The 22,104-nt window shown below is 45.4% G+C and overlaps 3 protein-coding genes across 13 annotated transcripts in view; 2 read left to right on the forward strand and 1 right to left on the reverse strand.

Annotated features, from left to right (window-relative positions):
* Positions 1 to 22,104, reverse strand: part of LOC1280683 (atypical protein kinase C) — a 107,008-nt gene that overhangs the window by 35,435 nt on the left and 49,469 nt on the right. Inside the window, exon 1 of one of the 11 annotated variants that reach the window (XM_061662644.1) lies at positions 3,036 to 3,739. The exons of the other annotated variants lie outside the window; for them this stretch is intronic. Coding sequence (XP_061518628.1) covers positions 3,036 to 3,126 — 91 coding nt within the window. The 5' untranslated portion in view covers positions 3,127 to 3,739. Of the gene's footprint in view, positions 1 to 3,035; positions 3,740 to 22,104 lie in introns of those variants that run through there. 11 annotated transcript variants of the gene reach the window in all.
* On the forward strand, positions 129 to 2,036 carry LOC1280680 (uncharacterized). The gene is made up of 3 exons (XM_320541.2): positions 129 to 943; positions 1,015 to 1,216; positions 1,289 to 2,036. The coding sequence occupies exons 1-3, from the start codon at positions 129 to 131 to the stop codon at positions 1,529 to 1,531; spliced, it is 1,260 nt and encodes a 419-aa protein (XP_320541.1). The 3' UTR covers positions 1,532 to 2,036.
* LOC1280679 (lipase 3) lies at positions 6,049 to 7,453 on the forward strand. The gene is made up of 2 exons (XM_320540.5): positions 6,049 to 6,270; positions 6,350 to 7,453. The coding sequence occupies exons 1-2, from the start codon at positions 6,133 to 6,135 to the stop codon at positions 7,427 to 7,429; spliced, it is 1,218 nt and encodes a 405-aa protein (XP_320540.5). The 5' UTR covers positions 6,049 to 6,132; the 3' UTR covers positions 7,430 to 7,453.

The raw sequence follows: 22,104 nt of genomic DNA on the forward strand, positions 1-22,104 counted from the left end.
TCTGCCAATTATCTGCTGGTAATTATCGTATGTATAGACCAAACATTTTGTCACCTGCAAATACTGGTTCTTGTCTCCAGTTTGTCATCGATTCTAGTCGTATCAACACGCATTTACTACTGCACAGTATGTGGCATCACCAGGTGCAGTTGTGGTTTCGGTTTCTACTTGGACGATTCACCACATTCACCGACAGTTCAGACTACTTCGGTCTGTACAAAACGCTGGCAACGATATCGGCCATTCACTACGATGCGTCTTGCTGGTTCGATCGAGCGATCTGGATCGTCTACCGATCGCTGCCAATCTTGGTGAACATCTCCTACTTCTACAAAGCCTATCGGCTCATCCTGTTCCCCGAAGACAACACCTCAGCCGCCAGCGTTATCGCATCAGTGTGGGGCTTTACCGAAGGAACGCTACGCATTTGTCTCATAGAGCTGCGGTATGGCACGCTGGCTAGCATTATGTCGTTCCTGAACGAGCGATCGTACCGGCAGCAAGATTCGCTGGTGCGTCAGCAACGTGCCACCCTGTTCGGCGAGAACAACCGCATCCAGCTCATTCTCGTCGCCACAATGCTGATGGAAGCGATCTGGTTCATGACGACGCAGCTCTTCAGCCGGGATGCCTTTATGCTGCAAGTGAACGGACACGTGGTGGACAGCATAGCGGTTCAAATACTTTACGGCCTGCTGTCGAACGTGTGGGGCCTAATCTATGTGCTTTCCTTTGCCATATTCTACATCATCATGAACACACTGCATCTGGAAATGAGCATTCTGCTGGACGGCATTACAAGTGTACAGTTCACGGTTATGCGTCGGTTGAAGCAACGAATGGAAACGCTAGCGGCGTCCGGACATTCCTCAACTCAAGTTTTCTGGAGTATTCTACAGCCGGAGCTGAACAGCCACATCTCACGGCACGTTGATCTCCTTGAGTAAGTGTCCTTTAAATGTGCTTCAGCTTTTTTCAATTCATTGTTACGTTAATTTGTTCTTCATCCTCAAGCAACCTCAAAGAGTTCAGCTCTATTGTGGGCCCATTTTCCTTCGTACAGTACTATGGTACCTTGGCGCTGATTGCCGACTGTGGATTCATTCTTTCCATAGAGGGTCTGTCGGCGAACGGTATGATCTACCTGCTGTTCGTTACCGTGTTAGTGTTTCAATCGTTCATCCTGTGTCGCGGAATCGAGAAGTTAAATGATCTGGTAAGAAACTACAAAGATATGATTGCTTTTTTAACGAGCCAGAGTTATTTCTTATTGCTCCACCAACTCCAGAACGAAGCCATTGGACAAGCCCTGTATAGCGGGTTTGACTGGCCCGACATGCTTCAATACGATCAACGCTTTCGCCGCCAGTACGTAACCGTGCGGCATACGTTAATGCTCGTTATTGGCCGCTCCCAGAAAGGATTCCAGTGTTCGTACGGAGGCCTCGGCAGCATCTCCATGGAACGATTCGCCCAGCTCATGCAGAAAAGCTACTCGTTGTTAACGATTTTACTTCAGTTCGCCAAGTAAAAGCTACAAACATGGGAACGCATCCAGCCACAACAACTAGAACAAATCACTATGCTGCACTATAAATGAAAACACATCTATTAGTAATCGTTGCTAGCGTTGGTGCACAACAAAGCACACACGTTAGAGATTCGTACGTTCTTCAAAGATTTTCAGAACCGAACCTATAGGTAATTGGTGACCAATCTCACTGTACTACTACATCACACTGCCCACATTGCATTAGTTGCTGGTTTGTACAAACACAGCTGATACTGATACACGTTTACTTAAATGCTAGCCAGCTCGAGCCGGCCTTCGAACACCATGCTTTATAAACAAACCCAGTAGATGAATGTTGTAGTGCACTTATCGATCGGTGTGACACTCCATGTGTCACTCATTTTTAAAGCACACCGCAGAATATATAACGCTATACACCTCCACATACCTAAAAAGAAAGAAAAACAATAAAAAAAACTTTAGTTTTGCACTCTTGCACGAAAGAAGCCATTTTATTACATTTTTATAGAATACATTCGAACCAAAACGATCAAGCCTAGCTTCAAAATCTATCAAAAAAAAAGTTGGTCCCCAAAAATAAACAAACATTAAGCTCCGCCATATTTTAAACGCCTGCCCATAACACGTCATCGCTCATAAGAACAGATAATTTGATCGGTAAACAAATCCGACCAACTGTTAGCCCTATTAGCTCTCAATCGAGACACACACACATACGCACAGACCCATTCCAACACTACGCACCCTTGGGTGCCCTCGAATAGTGTCGGTAGCCCCGGAACTACTTGCACACATACGCAGCACAGCCACAACACTCCTATGCAGCACGGAAAGATGATTGATTACCATCAATTTGAAGTCAATAGAGCGCGAGACGCGGTTGACTGTGTGCTGCCATCTCGCCCGCATGAGGCCGTTGGATAATTAGAGCCAAAATTTGGTTCGAACATCGAACGATCGTGTGCCCAGTTTTTGCACCCCGCCCAGTTGCGAGACGAGACGGCCAAGAAGGCGGCAGTAGAGAGAGAGGTACAGAGGGCAGGTTCAATCGATGTAACAACCAAGGGAGCTATAATTGAGATCTTACACCTTGACTGGAAACGCTTGCGCTTCTAATCGGATCACTTCAGGCTAATCGTTTCGGGTGGTAATTTCATTTTACCGGGAAACCACACCAAGCGAGCATGTGGTGTCATCACTGGCAGCAGTGTCTTACCGTGGCTTTATAAACTAATCCGCCTAGTGATGCGGTGTATGGCATTTCAGCAATTTAGTTTATTTAACGTTGCTGCTACATACACGCACACACACATACACGCTCTAAATCAGTGTAGTAGTTGACATTAATAGAGCAAATAATGATTGATTTAGATTTAGAAGGGCTAGCAGTAGCTTGAAACCGATAAAGCCTATAACATTGTTTTTCAATTTATTTGCTGATAGCTTGATCGATTTAGAACGTACAATTGCTGCTTAGTGCAACCACCTGTCATATACTAACATTCTCCAGCAGCAACAACGGGGGACGGCGTCACGGCAGCTACAAAGTACGACGAACCGTAGTACAGGCTGGCATCCATGAGGTTCCACATCGTTTTGCTTCCGCCGCTTTGAGGCAGCAACCGCAACAGCAATATACAGCAAAAATCTGTTACACGTCGCGAGACTTGTATCGGCTTCGCACACACTTATCGCTATTGTTTTCCCCCCGCCCTTAGCAGCTTGCAATTTCTCACGAGTGACTCATGTTGCGCTCACACACATTTCTAGCACTACATTGCTGGCCAATAAACGGACAGCAGTCGTAGCAAAGCACGAGTACAAATATCACAACAGCGCACCTGTGCTACATTAAACTTAACCTTAAATAAAACGACTGCAGAGACCTTCGAGTCAGCTATTCAACTATTCAAGATGATCCTGCACCTTTGAAAAATATATTCACTCGTTAGAATTTCGATTATTGCACACAAACAACAACAAAAACTAGCCCGGATTAGTACATCGAACGGCACACACGCTTCTTCTAAGCAACCTATCCTACAGCTCGCGAGACACTAACATCGTCTAACACTCCCTGACCGAGTTCCAAACAAACACATACCCTTACAGGGCAGCCTCAGTATGTGTGCGTGTGAGTTGGTTATCACCAAACTGGCCACAATCCCGAAAAGAGGCTTGCAGCGACGTGTTGACACTGCTTTGCACCGATCTAAGCAAACGAACCCGGGGCCGATAAGAGGAGCGCGCTCGGGTTACCCAATCTACAGCACCTCACACAAGATTGGATGAAAGTGAACGCGCGTGGGGTGCGGGGTGCGGCACAGGTGTCGAAGTGTTGTATCGGTTCATCGCCGGTACACCCCTTTGGAGTGTGTTGTGCAAGTGTGTTGGACCTCTGCAGCACACATTCGTCGCCGCTGATAAACGTGAAATATAGCTCAGCTGCGATAAAGCGACTATCTTCTAACCATGCAACGGATGGTGGGCGGTTCTGAGCGAAACAATTGATTTTGCAAGTTGCATTAGAATGTTGCAAAGCGTTTGGCAGGCATGTTTATTAAAGATGAAGAACGTATACAGTAATTGGTTGGCATTTAAACCACCTCAAAGCTGGAGGGATTTTTTGGGTTACAATGCAACGAAGAAAGCTTTCCTTGGAACGATTAATATCTATCGGGTGCATAAATAATGATCAAGTTCATCTACTTTCAAACTACCAAATTTATTACACCGGCATTCCGGTCGCCAAAACCATCCGATATCCGTAAGTATCCATGCAGAATACTTAAAACCCTTTAGATTAGATTCCTGGTAACAAATATGCCCGTCGCCTGTACCATCCAGACAGGCTCAGGGACTGTTGCTTCTTTCCAATTTTTCGATGATTTTTTTTTTACATTCCCCACTCTCGCTAAATCAACCCTTAACTCAGATTTATGGCAACACTTAGGACCGGCGTCCATTGTAAACTTCACTCTTACTACCACATCTGAACGGATTTTGCTAAAGAATAAATCATCATTTAGCCACCGCTTAACGATGCCTATTTGGCGCGGTAAAATAGAGTGGAACAAAGGGAGAGAGGGATAGAGGGAGGTAGAGTGCCCTGCAGGCGTACTTTAATGCAATGATGTATTGCTTATCAAAACGATTATGAACAGTGCGGAATGGGAGCAGTTTGGAGAACATTCAAAGTCCTACGAAAGGAAAAGAGCGGAAGAAATCAATCTTCCAGATACAGTTTACGCATACGCGATTAGCTATTGTATGTAAAATAGTTTTCATTTTTAATATTTGTGTCATAACGGCCAGCTCTGAAGCATCATCAAAACTTAAAAAAAAAACAAAGACTTCAATTGCCCAAAAGCTTCAAGGAATGTCAAAAGTAGGAAGATTTAAGACATCCATAGCTTTGATCCTTCGCAACAATCAACAACTGTAGAATGGGAAAATGATTTGCCACATGTCACTAACGGCTGCGATTTATAACTGTTCGAAGATGAATTCATTACGATAATAAACAGCATGCAACGAATCAATACGTAATAGCTGACGTTAATTCTACATTGGCGTCAATCGTACCACAAGAAACAAACCAGCCAGCGTGTATGACAGCACAGAAAGAATGATAGAACCCAAAGAAGAACTAAAGAACAAACGCTTCATGGTGAATCCCAGCCGGCGATCTGCGAACTGGAAAGTCATCCCGCTTCTAGCGGGAGCTTCTACCAATCGCGGTGTAATCGGCCTTGGTGCGCAGCACGCCGGGCGACACGGCGAATCGTTCAGGTTGGGGATTTCGCTCCACTTTGTTTCAAGGTCGTACGGACCACGGAAACAAGTACGGGGGACAGGGCGATTACTTGCACTTTGTGTCGGAGCTAGTTCCCGGGGATAGAACCAGAAGAGGACAAGTCCCGCGTGCAGAACGCAAACCAATTCATCTTCCATTGCGTTGCATCGCATTCAACGATCGGAAACATTCATTTGGAGTAGGTTCGGGGCTCCCCGTCCGTCGACGGTAAATGGGCAATAACCAGTTTAGTGACGTCACACGCTGTTGGGTGTTGTACAGCGATTGACAAGTGTAGCGTAACGATTCAACTGATTTGAAGCGAGCGTCATCTTCAGCTCGTATTTTGAACGTGAACCGTCTGCACTCGATCCATCACTTGGAACAAGGTGTTCATTACTTTTTAATTAAACAATAAATAAAAATTGTTCAATTTCAAGAAGCAAACATACAAATCATTAATATTCATTTTATCTACAACACGAACCTGTTGCTCAACGTAATGTATTTTTTTCTATTCCACTATGTCACCTGTACCACCCTGTGACAAGCAATTCCCTGTGCTGCGCTAGGCTGGCACACGATCCATCGTCATTCACCGCACCCCGCCACAAGACCTGTTGTCATTCTGATTCGGCGCTGAAGAGGAAGATAAAGCATCTCACGCACAAGAAGTACCCATCGTTGATCGTTGTTCCACCGCGCCACGATCGATCCTGTCAGTCGCTTTAGTACGGCGTACCGGTGCGGACGTCTTCGGTTCCTATTCGATTCGGGGTGGGAGTAGCAAACGTGCCGAAACATGATCGTGGTGCCAGCGTTACTGCTGATTGTCCTGCTGGGCGGTGAGGGAGCTCCCCGTACGGAGGCCTATCAGGTGCGAAAGGAAATCAGCTTCAACTGGATACGTGACAGCAAGGACGTGATCAGAAATCAAACGGTGAGTATCCACAGACAACGGACCCCGAAACCGCGGTGGGAATCATTGCTGACGCGTGTATTTGTAACTTGCTTGGTAGGCTGTGCTGCTGCGAAGAGATGGCTACGATGCTGACCGGCTTCAGGTGCGCACCGACGACGGTTACCTGCTCACGGTGTACCGTATGCTGTCCAAGAAATCCCGGCTAGGTGTAGTGCTGATGCATCACGGCATACGCCAGTCGAGCGATATGTGGATGTACCTGGGACCCAAGCGCTCCCTTGCCTACCAGCTGTACGAAGCCGGGTACGATGTGTGGTTCAGCAACTCGCGTGCCTCACCCGAATCCGACGGCCACGAACGGCTCGACCGGGACAGTGACCATTACTGGGACTTTAGCTTCCACGAGATCGGCACCGAGGATCTGGCGGCAGTGATCGATTACGTACTGGCTGCGACCGGCCGGAAGACGCTACACTTTGTCGGATATTCGGAGGCGGGGTCGGCCGTACTTGCCCTGCTCTCCGAGCTGCCGGGGTACAACGAGAAGCTGTCCAGCGTGGAGCTGATGGCACCGCCCGCCTTCATGCAGTACGGTCAGTTTGCCTGGATAGCGCGCATGGTACAGCCGATACGGGCGCTGTTCCCGTGGAGCGTTTACTACACCCGAGATGCGTTACCCACGCAGATCTGTACCCTATTCCGCAACGAGTGCTGCCTGCTGTTCGGCCAGATGAGTGACCGTGGGACGGACAATGGTACGCGCACGGAACGCTCGCCGGGTTCGTCGTCTCCGGCCGGTCGTGCCGGTTGCTTCGATCTGGAAGACGTTTCGCTCAAGCAGCTCGAACACTACCGCCAAATCATTGCCAGTGCACGGTTCCAGCAGTTCGATTACGGGTACGCGGCGAACCTGCATCGCTACAAGCAAAAGACACCGCCCGACTACTGTCTGTGGGACGTGACGGCACGGGTGGCGCTGCACTACGGCAACAAAGACAAAACGGTCGACTGGAGGGGTGTCGAGCTGCTGGGCCGACGGCTGCCAAAGGTGTCGGAGCTGCAGAAGATACTGTACAAAGGTTACAACCATCGCGACTTCTACCGGAACCCAAAAGCGCAGGCAACGGTCTACGCGAACATCTTGAAGTCGATCAAACGCCATGCGTCAGTACAATAAATCTATGCTGCCTTTTAACGATAATGGAGAGTGAGTCTGACGTGGTTTAATCTATTTATGTTTTTCTCGACGCACTCTTGAGACGAACCCCTTACTCCCATAGTGTCTCTTCCACGTTGTTGATCTTCCTATCCACTGATTTCTTGTTGGTATTTATACGGAGCAGGAACTGGTTTTTCGATAGGGCTCGCCGCGGGAACTAGCCCACCCATTTAAAGCAACCAATTTATGCTCCCCAACACGTGTGCATACCGGAGCGCGCTTCCGTGAGCCGTTTTCATTCTCTCTCCCTCTCTCACACGCTCCAAGCAAGCTCGCTTCAAAACCATGAACCTTCGTCAGTTCGGGCCGAGACATTACAGTTTCAAGGTTACGCCGGTGTTTGAGCGAAATGAAGCGAAAACGCCTAATCCAAACACACCACACCACCAGGCAGTAGATGAGCGGGACGCGAACTTTTGTTTGCGATCGAAGAAATTATTGCCCACCGTTGCCGGGGTGGCCTTCTTATTGCCGAGTTGCGCTCTACAACCACTTTCCTCTCGGGCCAGGGCCAAGTGCATCTTTTGGCAACTGCTTTGTCTTCTTTCTCTACTACATCGCCACCGCCGTAATCTAACGCAAAGGGAGAGTGTGTAAAAACGTGAGTAACTCGCCCGAAAAAAGTGAATCAATGGAGTGTGTGCGCCGTCGACACGATGGTCAAGTGTACTGATTCGTACATGGAAGGACAGAGACAAGCGCCGGCACAAGGTGTGCCATCGCATTACCCGGGCGTGTGAAGTACAATGCACAGTAACACACACACATACCCGGGAGTTTGACGGGCTGCGGCGAGAGCAGCTGTCGTGTTTGTTGATCCGTTTGATGGGTTAATTGACGCGCGTTTTTAGGTTGTTTTGGCTATGCGCCTTTTTGAAAGCCTCTTTATGGACCCGAATCAATCGATACCCTGTGGCGGGCCTAGTTGGAAGGCTTCGCAAACCAATAAATAACACTGCGCTAGAGGATGCTCCGCTTTTGCATTTTATCTCTTGCGTGAAGGTTGATGGGCACTGGACCTTGTTGGAAGCTTTTTGTACCATCACAGTGAACTACAGTCAACTCGTCTTAAATTGACGCAATAAACCGTTCCAAAGTTCCAATAAAACAACTACCAAGAGACGACTAATAGAACCATTGTTTAACATGTAAATCCAAGCAATGAGTAAAACAGATAATGTTACCGCTGCGTCTCAAAAGACCGGTAATTCCTATCAGAATATCCCCTTACTTTTCTACCTTTCTTATCGCTCAGATGATGCGCACACAAACTCATCTTGATAACACCGGCAAGCAAGCCCTAATCCTGTTTAATTCATTTATCATTCTCCTTTCCATACTTCCATTCATTGCCCTTCCCACGTCTACACGCCCCACCCATTCACCCTTGTCTTTCGTCAACAAGCATACTCTTCTTGTTGACATCCTGTTAAGACTCTTATCTAAATACAACTACCCGTAAGCATCCTAGCCGCTTCCACCCAGCAGCAGGCTACCCACTGCTCAGCAGTCCTGCCGACAGAAATTAATATGAAAAATCAACTTTATCCCCACCAGCACAGGACATCACACTTCCCTCAGCAAAACTCCCACGAGCCCAGCAAAATAAAGAAAACTCAGGAAAGAAAAAGCGAAAGTTTTGAATAAGCACTACCGGTCCCAATTTCCATATTCTGCCCCTTTGCCGGCGCCAAAAACTTTACTTAGCCCCCAAAAAACCGTGTGGATAATGTCGGGGAAGTTCCGGGCTTGACTTATTGGCTCACTCTGTGACAATTGAGTGTGTGCGTGTGTGTGTCAGTGTACTGGGCATAGCCAATGGGCAGCAACACTTTACGCTAGGAGCAGCCAATGGAGTCTTCTTTCAACGTGGGGCAAACGAAAGAAAGCACGAACAACTTTTCTTCCCATACACTCTCTGGGGTGGAGATGGGAGCTCAGGCTCAGGCAGTAAGTGTTTTCTATGTAAAATGGACTTTCAAGGATGAGAAGAGCGTTAACAGAAAAAAGACCATAGTACTGTAGCAACAATATATTGCCAACAAGCGTAAATGCCTTCCACTAGGACCGATGGATTTAAGAAGTGGAACAAAAAGAGGGGAAAACAAAGTACACAAGTTGAGCTGACTGGGCACGTACTTCAAAACAAGATCTTTTCGCTGGAAAACTTTACTTCCTGATGTCGACCTTCGTCGAGGCACGTCCCATAAATGGAGCTACCGCTTCCTTTAGCTGGCATTAAATTAAAAGTATTTAATTATGAAAATCCCTCAGCGTGAAAGTGCACGCATTCGTAAATGGAGCCAATATTTCCGATGTTTTGGTAATGCGCCTGCCCATAGTTCATGATAATAATTAGCTTAATGTAGGTAAATAGTAGCTCACATTTCATAAATGGCATAATCTGAGTGAAAAAAAAAAAACATATTCTCAGTGTTCAGTATTTTGGACACTAGGAATACGGAAACTGGAGAAAATAAATATGCCAAATATGCATCAAAGGAGGAAAACTACAAAAAAAGGAAAAATATCAACAAAAGCAACAGGAAATGTCAGCTCCGACATTTCCCCGAAGGAACAAATAGACCCTTCACTAGAAAAGTTTTTAAGCTCTCTTCTTAAAAAGTTTGTTCGAGTGGAAAACTGTGCCAATTTAAAAGGTAAACATTTTTAAAAACAGTTGAAATTGAGTTAAATGATTCTCAGTTTCTAGAATTCGAATAACTATTTTTTGACTACCAAAGTATATCGTATCTCGTCTGCATGATACAATGCAACATTCCAAGCTTCCCATTTTCTTCACCAACACAACAATATACAAAAGGGCAATCGGTTCGTGTGTGACGGTTTACCGACACTCGGCCGCTTTCTCCTGGCAGAAGCACAGACATTTCCAATTACGCGCCGATCATCACGGTGCCCTCCAAAGTTCTCTCCAGAGACAACGTGACCGTTCAGCCGGAAATTTGTCAACCTCCCAAGATCGAAAGCAGCTTTGCGATGTGAAATACATTTTTTTTTCTTTTTTCCTTCCATTTTGACTTTTTCCTACAAGCGAAAACTCATTCATGACACCTTCGTTTTCCATACACAGACTTCCCGTGTGCCTCCTGTTAACAGAGGTGTGATGTAATTTCCGGTCCTTACAAATGCTAATACAGCAGCACCTTTGCTATCAACACCAGCGCTTATACATCCGTGCCGCTGGGAAGGCATCAGCGTCACTCACGTAAAATGAAACACCCATTGTTTAAGAAGGTGTTGGGCTAGAGGACAGGTGTGCTAGGAAAAAAAACCGCATCAACATTTCCACTAGACAGCACCGGTCGAAGTATTTCTTTTTTTACTGTCTCGTTTACCATCGTTATGATGATGAAACTTCGAAACGACCCAGTGAATGATTACTTTTCTGAAGCGAATGGTCAACTAACTACATAGTGGAAGCAAAGTGTGTTTCCATCATCTGAGAAACAACAGCAACATCGTTCGAGGTCCAATGACTTACATCAACTTTATTCATTTTTGTACTCGGTGTTACATAAGATAAGTCTTTCAAATGAAGCTCTTGAAAATCACTACCTTAAAATCAATTAACTTAAGCTTTGCTAGGTAATAATAGCGCGCCAAGGAATCAACCCGATGCCCATGCATTGCGTATAAACAATCAAGCTATTACGGTACCGCTCTGCGACACATGGGAATCCTATTTTAATGTACACTGCGGGACAACAGTGTTCTACTGGCGCCCTCTAAGCGCACAACACCACACCACCCCGAGCCGACCATCGCTTCTAATGCGGCCCGACGTGAGTCAACGGAATTACAAATGCACAAACACACATACAACGGTCGACACCCATTTGCAAGCTGGCACAAATCAATGTCCCTGCAAACTGACACACGTTTGCCCCTCCTGGCTCGTGTACATCTTTCCCGCATTACAGAGTAGTTCCGCGGAACCGTTCTGTACCATACCACACTACGTAATTAAGGATTTAAATTAGATTTCCTAACGATTGTCAGCCACGTCAGTCAAATTGGCATTACGGGTTGGTTGGCCAGGATGCGACAATGGTTTACCAAAATTAGAATGCATGGAAATGTGAAATGGAACAAACCTACCACAGAAGCTTCGCAATCGTCGGTACCCAATGAACCAGGAATTATTGGGTGAGTTTGATGAGTAAAGCTTTGGTGAGTAAAAAGCTTTGGTGAAAATTGATATCAACGGTTGTCATCTAACGACTATATTTCTGTAATATATATGGCCCCAGAATACATTTGTCGCCTCAGTTTCGATTGATGCCTTAGCACAGAAACCTTGATTGATGGAGTCTTTATGCATTGAAGCCTGCTCATACTCTGATACAGGGTTTCCCACGATTTATTGGTCAGTTTCCATGATTTTTTGGTGCGTTCCAACGATTTTTTTAGCGTATCCCATAGATTTTTGGTTCGTTCCCATAATTTATTGGTATTTTCCGATTGGATATCAATACAATTGGACCAAAAAATTCTAGGAAACGACCAAAAAATCGTGAGAGCGCACCAAAAAAATATGGGAACCCACCAAAAATTGATGGGAACCAACCAATAAATCATGGGAAACCCTGTAATCACCAGGGCCAGGAAGAGATCTCCTGAATAGCAAGAATATATAGGTATTTCCTTGAGAACCTTTATGCTACACTCTGCATACCAAAATTAACCTCTTCATTGAAGTCTGATACCTCAGAGATATATTTCACGCCTTACTGACGCTTTATTGAATATTGAATCCTTAGGACATTCTATTCACCGTTCAAAAGTCACTTTTAGATGGCTGCCATTTAATTAGAGCTACTTTTACCAGGCCAAAAACGCATCCCCTACATTCACCAACAACTACAAAGGACGTCTATCGTCCTATCTATCCACATCAAACACCAAGATGGAGTTCAAGCGTTTGCACATAACCTTCCAGCCCGGAGACTCCACACCGAAGCTCCTCCTTATCCTCCTCCGTCTGCTGCTTTTTATAAGCCACGAGTTGGCCCGACGGGCGAAAACAACAGCCCCCAGGGAGGAATGGTAAAGGTCACGCCAACGAACGGTTAGAGAACATTTGTTAGGTGTCACCTTTTTCGGGGCCAATTACTTCGTGTAGCAATTTGTAGCCCGTCCATCCTGACGCAGCTTCACCCTTTATGTCAATCTACCGTCCACGGCACACACGTTCCTCCACCTCCTCCTACCCCGCGGCCACAGCCCGGTTGAACCGTGTGGGACGATTCCAACCTTTTGCTCAACACCTCGGCTAATACGTTACACCCCTTTACGGGAGAGAGCACGGTTGCATACGGTCCGATAAAGATCGAAACGCTTGCAGCACCAACCACCAACCAGGAAGCAACAGGGTTACACAACACGGGACGGCAAATTAAACACTTCTCACCCCGTCACTCCTCTATCGCCTCTAGAGCTTTTCCCCATGTACATCTGCAGGCGTACCAGGCAGTTCGTTGAAAGTGTTCTACCTCCGAAAACAGGCCAAATATATGCAGGATTGTATCTCGGCTGGAGTGCGGGAGACAGAGAGAGAGAGGAAACGGTTAAGTACACACGGATGATAGCTTGGCCGGGCTTCATACACACCGGGGTACGTGTGGGTATGTGGCATCCCTTATGGGACGTAAGTGAATCATGCTCACACATTTTCCGAACCAGCGAACAACAACACTACGATATGCGCCATCATGCATGCCCAACCAAGCGCAGAGGCTACGGAGAGGGGCGAAAAAACGAGTGACAAGCTGTAATTTTCTAATCACTCAAACAGTGGCCATCTCTGTGTTCGCTCCCATACATTTATAGAGCACCACCCGTCCGTCCGGTGGTGTTTCGGTATTCGCGTGTTTTATCGATCGGCATCGGAAAGATCGCTAGGAGTGACCACATTCAATATTGATGTATGCAAATGAATTAATTCATGCGGAAATTTCACACAGGTCATTTGGTGTGGTCGCTTCTAAGCCCGTACACATCGGAATTGTAGTTCGGTCAGCGCAAATGGCGATGGGTGAGAAATAGGTATTTTAATCAAACGTGGAACGGAGCAAAGTCCGTGCGCACACCATTCCAAGCACGCATCGACCGATTCAATTTTACATCAACACATGCAGCTGATGCGGGGAGCATTATATTACCTTGTTTGAATAGGTTATGCGAAATCAACAATACAACAAGGATCCTCTCCAGAGCATAGCAGGGTCGGTGGAGGAAGACATGAAGTAAATAATATCCCATCCGTTACCGATTCGTTGAGTGGATTTAGTTGCACTGCCGTTACGAACGATACTGGCTCAACTATTGCCACTCAAATTAACAACCACAATTTGAACAAAAGCTTATACTGTACCCTAATCATTAATTAGGCATGTTGTGCACGGGTGGTCTATTTTCAAAAGCCTAGTTAACAGACCAACCGAGGCGGTTTGCATAACCGCTAATAATACTTCCGATTTACTCACGCCACAAATTAGCAACTCTCAGTCATGTTTTAGCACAATTTTAGCACACACAGAATAGAAAAAAATAATTTGCATTTAGCGTGACTGTTCGTTTAGGAGAAATTCGTAAATTCCTGTTTTGCTCTTTTGCAAACGTTTTTTTTAACTATAATTAAGCTCATCGCTCATCGTTATCCTATCAAACATGGGATTCAATTTGACGATCAGAACTTCAGACACACTTTGTACAACATCTTACTTAACGATAATAACATATTTTTACAATACTTCAAACACAAAATGTAAACATAAAACTATCCTTCTTATCGTGCTACCCCCAGCATTAACTGCAGGCGTCTAAAATTGATCCTTAATTTTACCCAGCACTGCGGAAATATTGAAGCTACAGTTTTTAAACTCCTGACTTTCGCCATTACATTAACGAACGATTCCGCCGTAAACTGCCCTTGAAGCAACTACTTGAGCGAAACGCAACACAGCGAAACGCCTGAAATGTGAGGAGCAGAAAAAGCTCAAACTCTTGAGTCAAACAAGAGAAGCGTGCTTCATTTTTTTACCGCGCCCCACTCAGTACATACTAGAAATGGGAGGAAAATCATTAATGAGACTATTTCGTTTGGCAATCCCTCGCCCGCCCAGAAGCATAAAACGCCCCATCGGGAATGTTATTTCGAAAATGGGGCGGTAGGAAGTGAAATAAAAAAGAACTGCTTACCATATTCATTCGCGTACTACACCCGACTCTCCTGAGCTTTCAAGAACTTGTTTTAAACTTCTTGCATCTCATGGCACTGCCTGTCTAATGTGGTCCCGACCGCCGGATTTCAGCGGGGGAAATTCAACCCACGCTGAATACAGAGGGAATATGGGGAGTTGAAAAAATTATACACACTTACAAAAGCACCGACCAAAAACGCACCAAAAGGCCGAAAGCGAAAAAAAAACAACCCAGTCGGTAGGTACGTTTTTAATGGGAAAAGTTTTCGACTACTACCCGCAACCTGCTGCTGCTGCTGCTGCTGCTGCTGCTGTTGCTGCTCTTGCTTCTGGGGGGGCCGTCAGGAAGTGGTTGATATTTTACATTTACCATCGACATCGGCCGGGCTATATCAGTTTTCATTACAGGTTTTCAAGAAGCATTTTTTATGCTTCTTCCGGTTACTGGATTGAGTGGTGGAGGAATTTATGGTGTTTGGAAAAATTCGGAAAACGCTGTTAACTAGAGCACGACCGCTGTTCAACATGAGCTGGGATGAAAATTGACTGCACCACAGACCGGTGAGGGCTAGGAATGGAAGGCAAAATGAATGGAAACTGTACTTCAAGAAGTAAAACTGCAGAAACAGGTACATTTCCGTAATGTTCAAAGAGGTTGGTTTTAGATTTTTTTTTCACGTAGTAGAATAAAAACTTCGTAATGTAAAGAGACTTCAAACGACTCGTCACACGATACAGATGGAAAAATAGCACCACTTGGTAGTAGCTGCTGGATAGTGCCGTGCTGTACGCGTAGAACTAACGCCCCATGAGTCATACGTTCAAATCCCAATTATTACTAAATTTTCTACCTTAAATTATTACACATCTTAAAATGGAAAACTTTTTAGATTAACATCAAATTATCGGTTTCCAGTAATTCCGCTCTAACATTACTCACTTTAGCAACCTTTTCACAACATGTTACATCACACATTTTGGAGCCTTAAGCTCCTTGAAACTAAATTTAACCTTCCTGGCATCTATTACAAGACACGCATAAAGACGTCTCTACTAAAACACACACCCTTTTTAAACAGGAAGTGCGTGTACAGTAACCCACCCGCAAAAGCGTGCATTGAAAATCAGACCCTTGCCCCGGAGCCGCACATAAAACTCTAAGTAAAGGAAACCCATCATACGGAACCACCCCGCAGCGCAAGCGCAAACATGCAATACACATGTGTGTTATTGGTCCATAAATTGACGCCAACGAATGGACGGATGGAGTACCACCCCGCACACAAGGATCAAATAAACACAAACGCAAGCAAACGCCCCGGACAAGACCCAGGAGCCAGTCGTGTCTATATCTGGTTGCAAAAACAGAAGGCAACGAACATACGTTAGCAATACCACGCAAAAACAAAACGGGACGCTAATGGAAAGAAGTTGACACAAGCATACATCCGTTAAAGCTTCATACACTTGGAACGATTCAAACGATGGACGAGAGACATATTTAATGAGTGTAAAAGGCGATCTCAACAACAATAAATAAAATCAACCACCATTCTCAGCCAACTCGTCTCCATATTGACTTTTATGGCGAGCTAAAGCAAGAAATATTGAGCACGGCATATGGTTGGCAGACTGCCGTTGAAAAAAAAAATCCGAACCATGCTGAGCTAATTTATGTCCCCGAACCTAACCCGTACCATCACCGTCATTACATACCAGAGCCGCGCGTCATTCGAAGACAGTCTCAAGAGCGATAGCGAAAATTGAGGTTGAATGTTGTTGTCACAGTTGTCGAGTGGAACGAAATACTCTCCAACACGCACGCAAACAAGAAAAGCGCTCAAGCGTCGATGTCCTCACCAACCTCGGGAATGTGGGCCCGACGACGCCACCGCCGTCGCCTTGAGAGAGGGAGTAAACTTTACCCCAATTGATTATCTTTAGAAGGATGCGCGCTTACTCGCACCGAACCGCAGCACAGCATCATCTCGAGTGTCAAGAGTTGCCGCGATCGATGGCGATGGCGGAAAAGGAGGCAGCACTAAACACACGGCGCGGTTCGGTTGTGCAGTGTGTTAATGCTTTATCCTGCGGCGAAAGTTGCAGTAGGGACACGTGGTGGCAATGCGACCTGCTGCTGGCGCTAGATCGAACTTGACTTAATGAAATTGAATATAATTACACTCGAAGCTACTCAAACGGTGAGACACTTCAAACCGTCTCCCCTCCGGGGGAGAACGAGAGCTGGCGGAGTGTAGTGGTTCATCTGATTGATCAGCTAGCAGAAAGATGACGGGTGTTGGAAAATGGCTGAAGAAATGCATCTCGAGACAGACTCTGTGTTCCTGATGGGATGATGAATGGGAAGAGTTCAAGTAGCTGTGGTTAATAGGACTTATGGAATGTGAAAATAATCAACAGTTGTGTCTTAAATAGCACCTCTTTCAAACCAAAATACTTCAAAAAGTACAGAAAGTACACAGCGCCATCTTTGTAGACTCCAACTCGAGAGTAATGGGAAAATGTTTCAAGAGCGATTACCTCTTCCGAAGTCAGCGAAGTATGCTGTAGGAAATCGGAGATGGGCGGAAAAATCAATGAACTGAATGCACCCGGCTGCATGATGCAATTAGCGCCATTTTGTACGTCATTAGCAAACGAAACCGTATACCATGAATCGTATAAGAATGCAGTACACATTCGAAGAAATAATTTTAAAAAAAACTCTTCCAGTGCATCCAGTCTTTGCTTAGATATTTATAGCGTAAGCATAATTAAAGTAAATCTAGGTCGCTATCGGTACTACTCACGGTATAAGCTACTTCAGTGAAAGTCAAGATACGAGATCGATTCCTGCAGCTCCTTCCCCGCACAGAGTTAATGAGATGAAGAAATAAGCACCCAGTTTGAGTTTAAATAAACACGTTCCCGCTCTTGCCGGCTCTTTCGCAAGGCACAAGAAGTCCACAAAAAGGTTTGAAAGGCGAACAAGGCGCACCATTATCCTGATGCTCCGGGAGGACTTCCTGATGGCCCGCGGGATATTTTAAGACACTCCACCGAGACCGAAACCGATCAATAGCTACCATCTCTTGTTTTGCACTCCACACAGACCACAGACACTTCACTCAATGAGCCACCCCACCACACCCCCAAGTTGGGCTCTTAATGAGCAATCAAATTAACAAAACCAACCCAAGCACAGTGGTACACCGGGAAGGAGGGTGCACTGTTCAGCTTCACCTTTGCGTGGAGCTTCTTCTTCTTCACGGTAGCCACTCCCTCCCACATTGCTTCGTTTTCTCTTCCCCTTTGACCGATCGATGGCCGGATATGATAATATCAATACCACTTCATCCATTGAGAACGGCGCGCCCCACCATTAAACGCCCAGCAAGGAGAGCAAGGAGTCCAACTTCGGTAGTCAAATGTTTAACCATTTTCCGGTTTCCGGGAGCACAGGCAGCTGGCGGTGGATGGATGTCGGCAAACGGAAACCGATTGTGTTGTCCGAACCTGCCGGAAAGCGTTACATTAACGATGGGAGAGTTTGGGTTGACCAAAAACTTTACAATGCTTTTTTGCTAACCACGAACGTAACGGGAAAAAGGAAGCAAAGGAAGAAAACCATTTCATTTTATTTGCTCTGTTTCCGGGATTTGTTGAAAAAGTAGATTTTGCGTGGAGCATGAAACACACAAAACATTAATACTACTACTACTTATACATAATTACTTGCTTTATTAGTACGACTTCTCTTCCTTGTTGAGGATTATTGGTGAACATACCTGTAATGAGTAAGAAAAAAAAATACATAATTAACTTTTTTTCATCCATTATTCACGACTTCATAAACTTCTTGCACTGCTTCAATTGAGCATAAATCATGCTGCCATAAAATTTAATACCCACGGGAATACGGGAATGATGATTACTAAATCAATCATTCATGGAACAGCGCGCACTGATTTACTGCACTTTCGAGCCATTTCTCAACCGGTGACTAATCATCGTTTATGCGGAATGAAATGAAATGAAATGAATGGACTGTAAGATGCATTCGAATCGCAACGAACTGGACCCGACCGTGCGCGTCTAGGCGAGTCTTATTTTCCCTGAGGCAAATAATTTATTACCTTCGCGTGCGATTTATTTACTACTCCATTCGCTGGGAGTAATTTTTCTAAAAGGTGCTATACGTCACACATCAAGCAACCGACGGGAAACACAATGCAACCCGTGCACAACTGCCGCGAAGGTGTCCGCTGAAGGAGTGCTGCTGTGCTACTCAGAAGGCAGCGCTCGAACCGAGACTACTTTATTGTTATTACTGTTTCGCAATCGATCTTTATCACGATGTGCAGCACACCGAGAAAGAAAGCCAAGAATGCACCACAGCTCGCCCGGTGCACCTTGGCTGGAAAGGTGTGCTTCAGTACTGCTAGGCGTACAAGGCGACAACTGACCGCTAACAACAACCGTACGTCCGAACACACGAAGGCAGGTGAAAAAGGTGTGAAAGTAAATTAAAATTCATCACACCGTAGCGGCTCAATGGCGAGCAAAAAGGGAAATGGTTGGCGAAACATTGCGACGTGTTTCGGGACAATTTATGTTGCACAGAAGATAAAAGAGGCGGGAAAGTAGTCCAAACAAACAGATACACTATTCCACTTCGGTAGTCAAAATAAGCAACAGAATGAGCAACGATCATTCTAAATAGTGCAATAAACGTACATCATCAAGATAATTCCGAACGGTGCATCAGCGCGAAACAAATCGGAGCGACATTTGCATGTACAGGAGCCACCGACAATGCCACCCAAAAGCTCTACTCGCTTCGCTACGAATGTCTATGACTACGAAAACAAAGAACAGTCGCGGAACATAAACAGCCACCACAAAACAAAACAACAACTCCCATCAACCAAATTAATCGTCTCAAAATTGACTCCCACACGAAACCGATTCGACTTCGTGCGACGACGGTACTGCTGCCCCTGCTATGGAATGAAAAATCTCCCATGCTGGCATGCTGAAACAGCTTTTCGCCATTTTGCTTTCCACCCAGTGAATCGTTAGCTTTCGCAACAAAGCTACTGTTACAGCGATCATTACCGGACAACAGCGGGACTGTTGCTGCAGTACACAGTGCAAGCTCACCAACCACCAGGCGCATCCATCGGTACACGAGCGAGGCAGTGATGATATTTTTCTTTCATGTTGTGTCATGTGTTCGCCTAACAGTGGATAAAACAAAACTCGCTTATGAAGCTACGTGCGCCAGGCAACTAGCCAAACTGGTCTTTACACAGATGGAACGCAACAAAGGTAAAGGAATTTAATAAAAAACGCCAACAAGACGTGGTTTGCTCCATCTATTTTCATCAAACTAGTTGCAATTTTGTGCACGGTGGTTTGTAGTATAACAAAAAACCAGTAAAAAGGACGGTACGAAATAAAGTTATAAATAAACAGGGTAAAAATGTCCCTTACAGCAATCCTTTCGCATCCTAATGCATTGTTCGTGGTTCATGTAACGTGATTTTTTGCTGTCTTTTCCAAACGCTTTCCATTTTTTACACAAAAGTCTTGCAAAGAATTTGATCCTATTTGCTCCTAGCACTCCTCCTCTCTACACACACGTGCACACTCTACTCGCAATTAAACTTTGGTGACGTGTTTACAAGATCTCCATCCACGGTGGCGTCAGCGCAGACCGGCAGCATTTTCCGTTTGGCCGGTGTCTGTTTACCTCGTGCCGCACACGGAAACAATACCCAAACAACGGCAACAACCACTCCATCGTACCGTATCGGACACCGATGAAGGATGGCATTAGGTAGGATGTGTAACAAACGCTCGCCATGGAAGGTGGTCGTGCAAAAGTCTCGAGTTGAAAAGGAGTTAAAAAAAATACCATAAATCAGTGTGCAATTGCGAGATGAATACGTTTCGCTTTTTTTTTTGCTCTATCGCGCGTCGTCACGCGATCGTATTGTCTGTGGTGTTGTGTTTTGTTAGCTGCTTCTCGCCATTTTTTGTTCTTCTTTTTGACAGGTTCCATAGGGATGCTTCAGCTTCTATAGGATGCTGCACCGCAAAGGGTGTGAGAAAATATACACCTTAACGTGATCACGATCATATACAGCATGGAAGCTGCTAAGAGCGCACACCACAATACCGAGGTGCTGAAAATGGACACCTCGTTTCTTTTTTCTTTTTTCGTCCGCAATGAACGTTCAAGGTAACTAAAGGAAATTGTAACAATAAACCGGCAAAAAACGGCGTTAAGCGAAACGACGGTTACAGGCGGTGGTATACGTGAGCAGAGTGAGGTACACGTGCCAAAAGCACACAACAACCCATCCGGGAACAACAATTTTCACCATCATCTAGACCGCCAGTGTACATGTCACTCAAAACAAGGGGAGCAGAAGGAGGAGGAGGCGAGGGAGAAGGAATTGAGAAGGATGGGAAATAAATTACATTTTCCTCGTCTCTTTGCCCTCTGACTATAGCACCGTGGACGACATCTTTCTGACCGATGGTCACGCACCAAAAGTTTGTTTGGTTTTATTGCTTTGTCTGGGACTGGTGGTCGTAGCGGCCAACGGGGTCTTTCTCTGCCGGCTCGAGTGGGTACTTTCACAGTTATGGAATCCATTGTTAATTGAATATGTGTATCAGCTTCACATTCAATGTATGCTTCAAAGTTTGTATTATTCAAATTGGATGTTACCGTCTCTGGGAGGGCCAAGTCTACATTACCTTATCGGAAGGTTTTGGAGAATGTAATGTTAGCAAACTTGAATTGTATTTCAAACATGGTGAAGGAGACCTTAATTACTGGACTGCAGATACAATTAGCCGGTCTCATAGTACAGTCGTCAACTCGTACGACTTAATAACATGCCCGTCATGGGTTCAAGCCCCAAATGGACCGTGCCGCCATACGTAGGACTGACTATCCTGCTATGGGGGGATCAATAAGTCACTGAAAGCCAAGCCCACAAGTAGTGGCACAGGCAGGCCTTAACTGAGAACGGTCGTAGAGCCAAAAAGAAGAAAAAAAAGAAAGATACAATTGCATGTAGTGCACCATAAGCGAAGATCGTACATAATTAGAAGACGAAGGCCGTTTTGGGAAAAGGCTCTGTAAATTCCAGATTACAATGGAAATTCTATTCAAGCTACTTTGACAGCTCGAGCGAGAAGATTTAGTAAAATCAAGCTACGGTGGCCTAAGAACGTGAAAGAGGGTAACGTGAAAAAATTTAAGAGTTACTGCCATGGCCTAACCATCTCATCAAAACTCACCGGACAATTCAATCCCAATTAATCAGCTTATTTCGTATTCAAACGTGCGCCTTTAGCCCATCACCTAAAATAAGGTAACAATTGGCA

The sequence above is a fragment of the Anopheles gambiae genome, chromosome 3 (genome assembly GCF_943734735.2).
Source record: "Anopheles gambiae chromosome 3, idAnoGambNW_F1_1, whole genome shotgun sequence".
Lineage (NCBI taxonomy): Eukaryota > Metazoa > Arthropoda > Insecta > Diptera > Culicidae > Anopheles > Anopheles gambiae.

Coding starts and splice junctions, on each gene's coding strand:
- LOC1280679 (XM_320540.5), top strand. CDS start 6,133: ATGATCGTGGTGCCAGCGTTACTGCTGATTGTCCTGCTGGGCGGTGAG. Junction 6,271..6,349: donor ACGTGATCAGAAATCAAACG/GTGAGTATCCAC, acceptor CTTGCTTGGTAG/GCTGTGCTGCTGCGAAGAGA.
- LOC1280680 (XM_320541.2), top strand. CDS start 129: ATGTGGCATCACCAGGTGCAGTTGTGGTTTCGGTTTCTACTTGGACGA. Junction 944..1,014: donor CGGCACGTTGATCTCCTTGA/GTAAGTGTCCTT, acceptor TTCATCCTCAAG/CAACCTCAAAGAGTTCAGCT. Junction 1,217..1,288: donor TCGAGAAGTTAAATGATCTG/GTAAGAAACTAC, acceptor CACCAACTCCAG/AACGAAGCCATTGGACAAGC.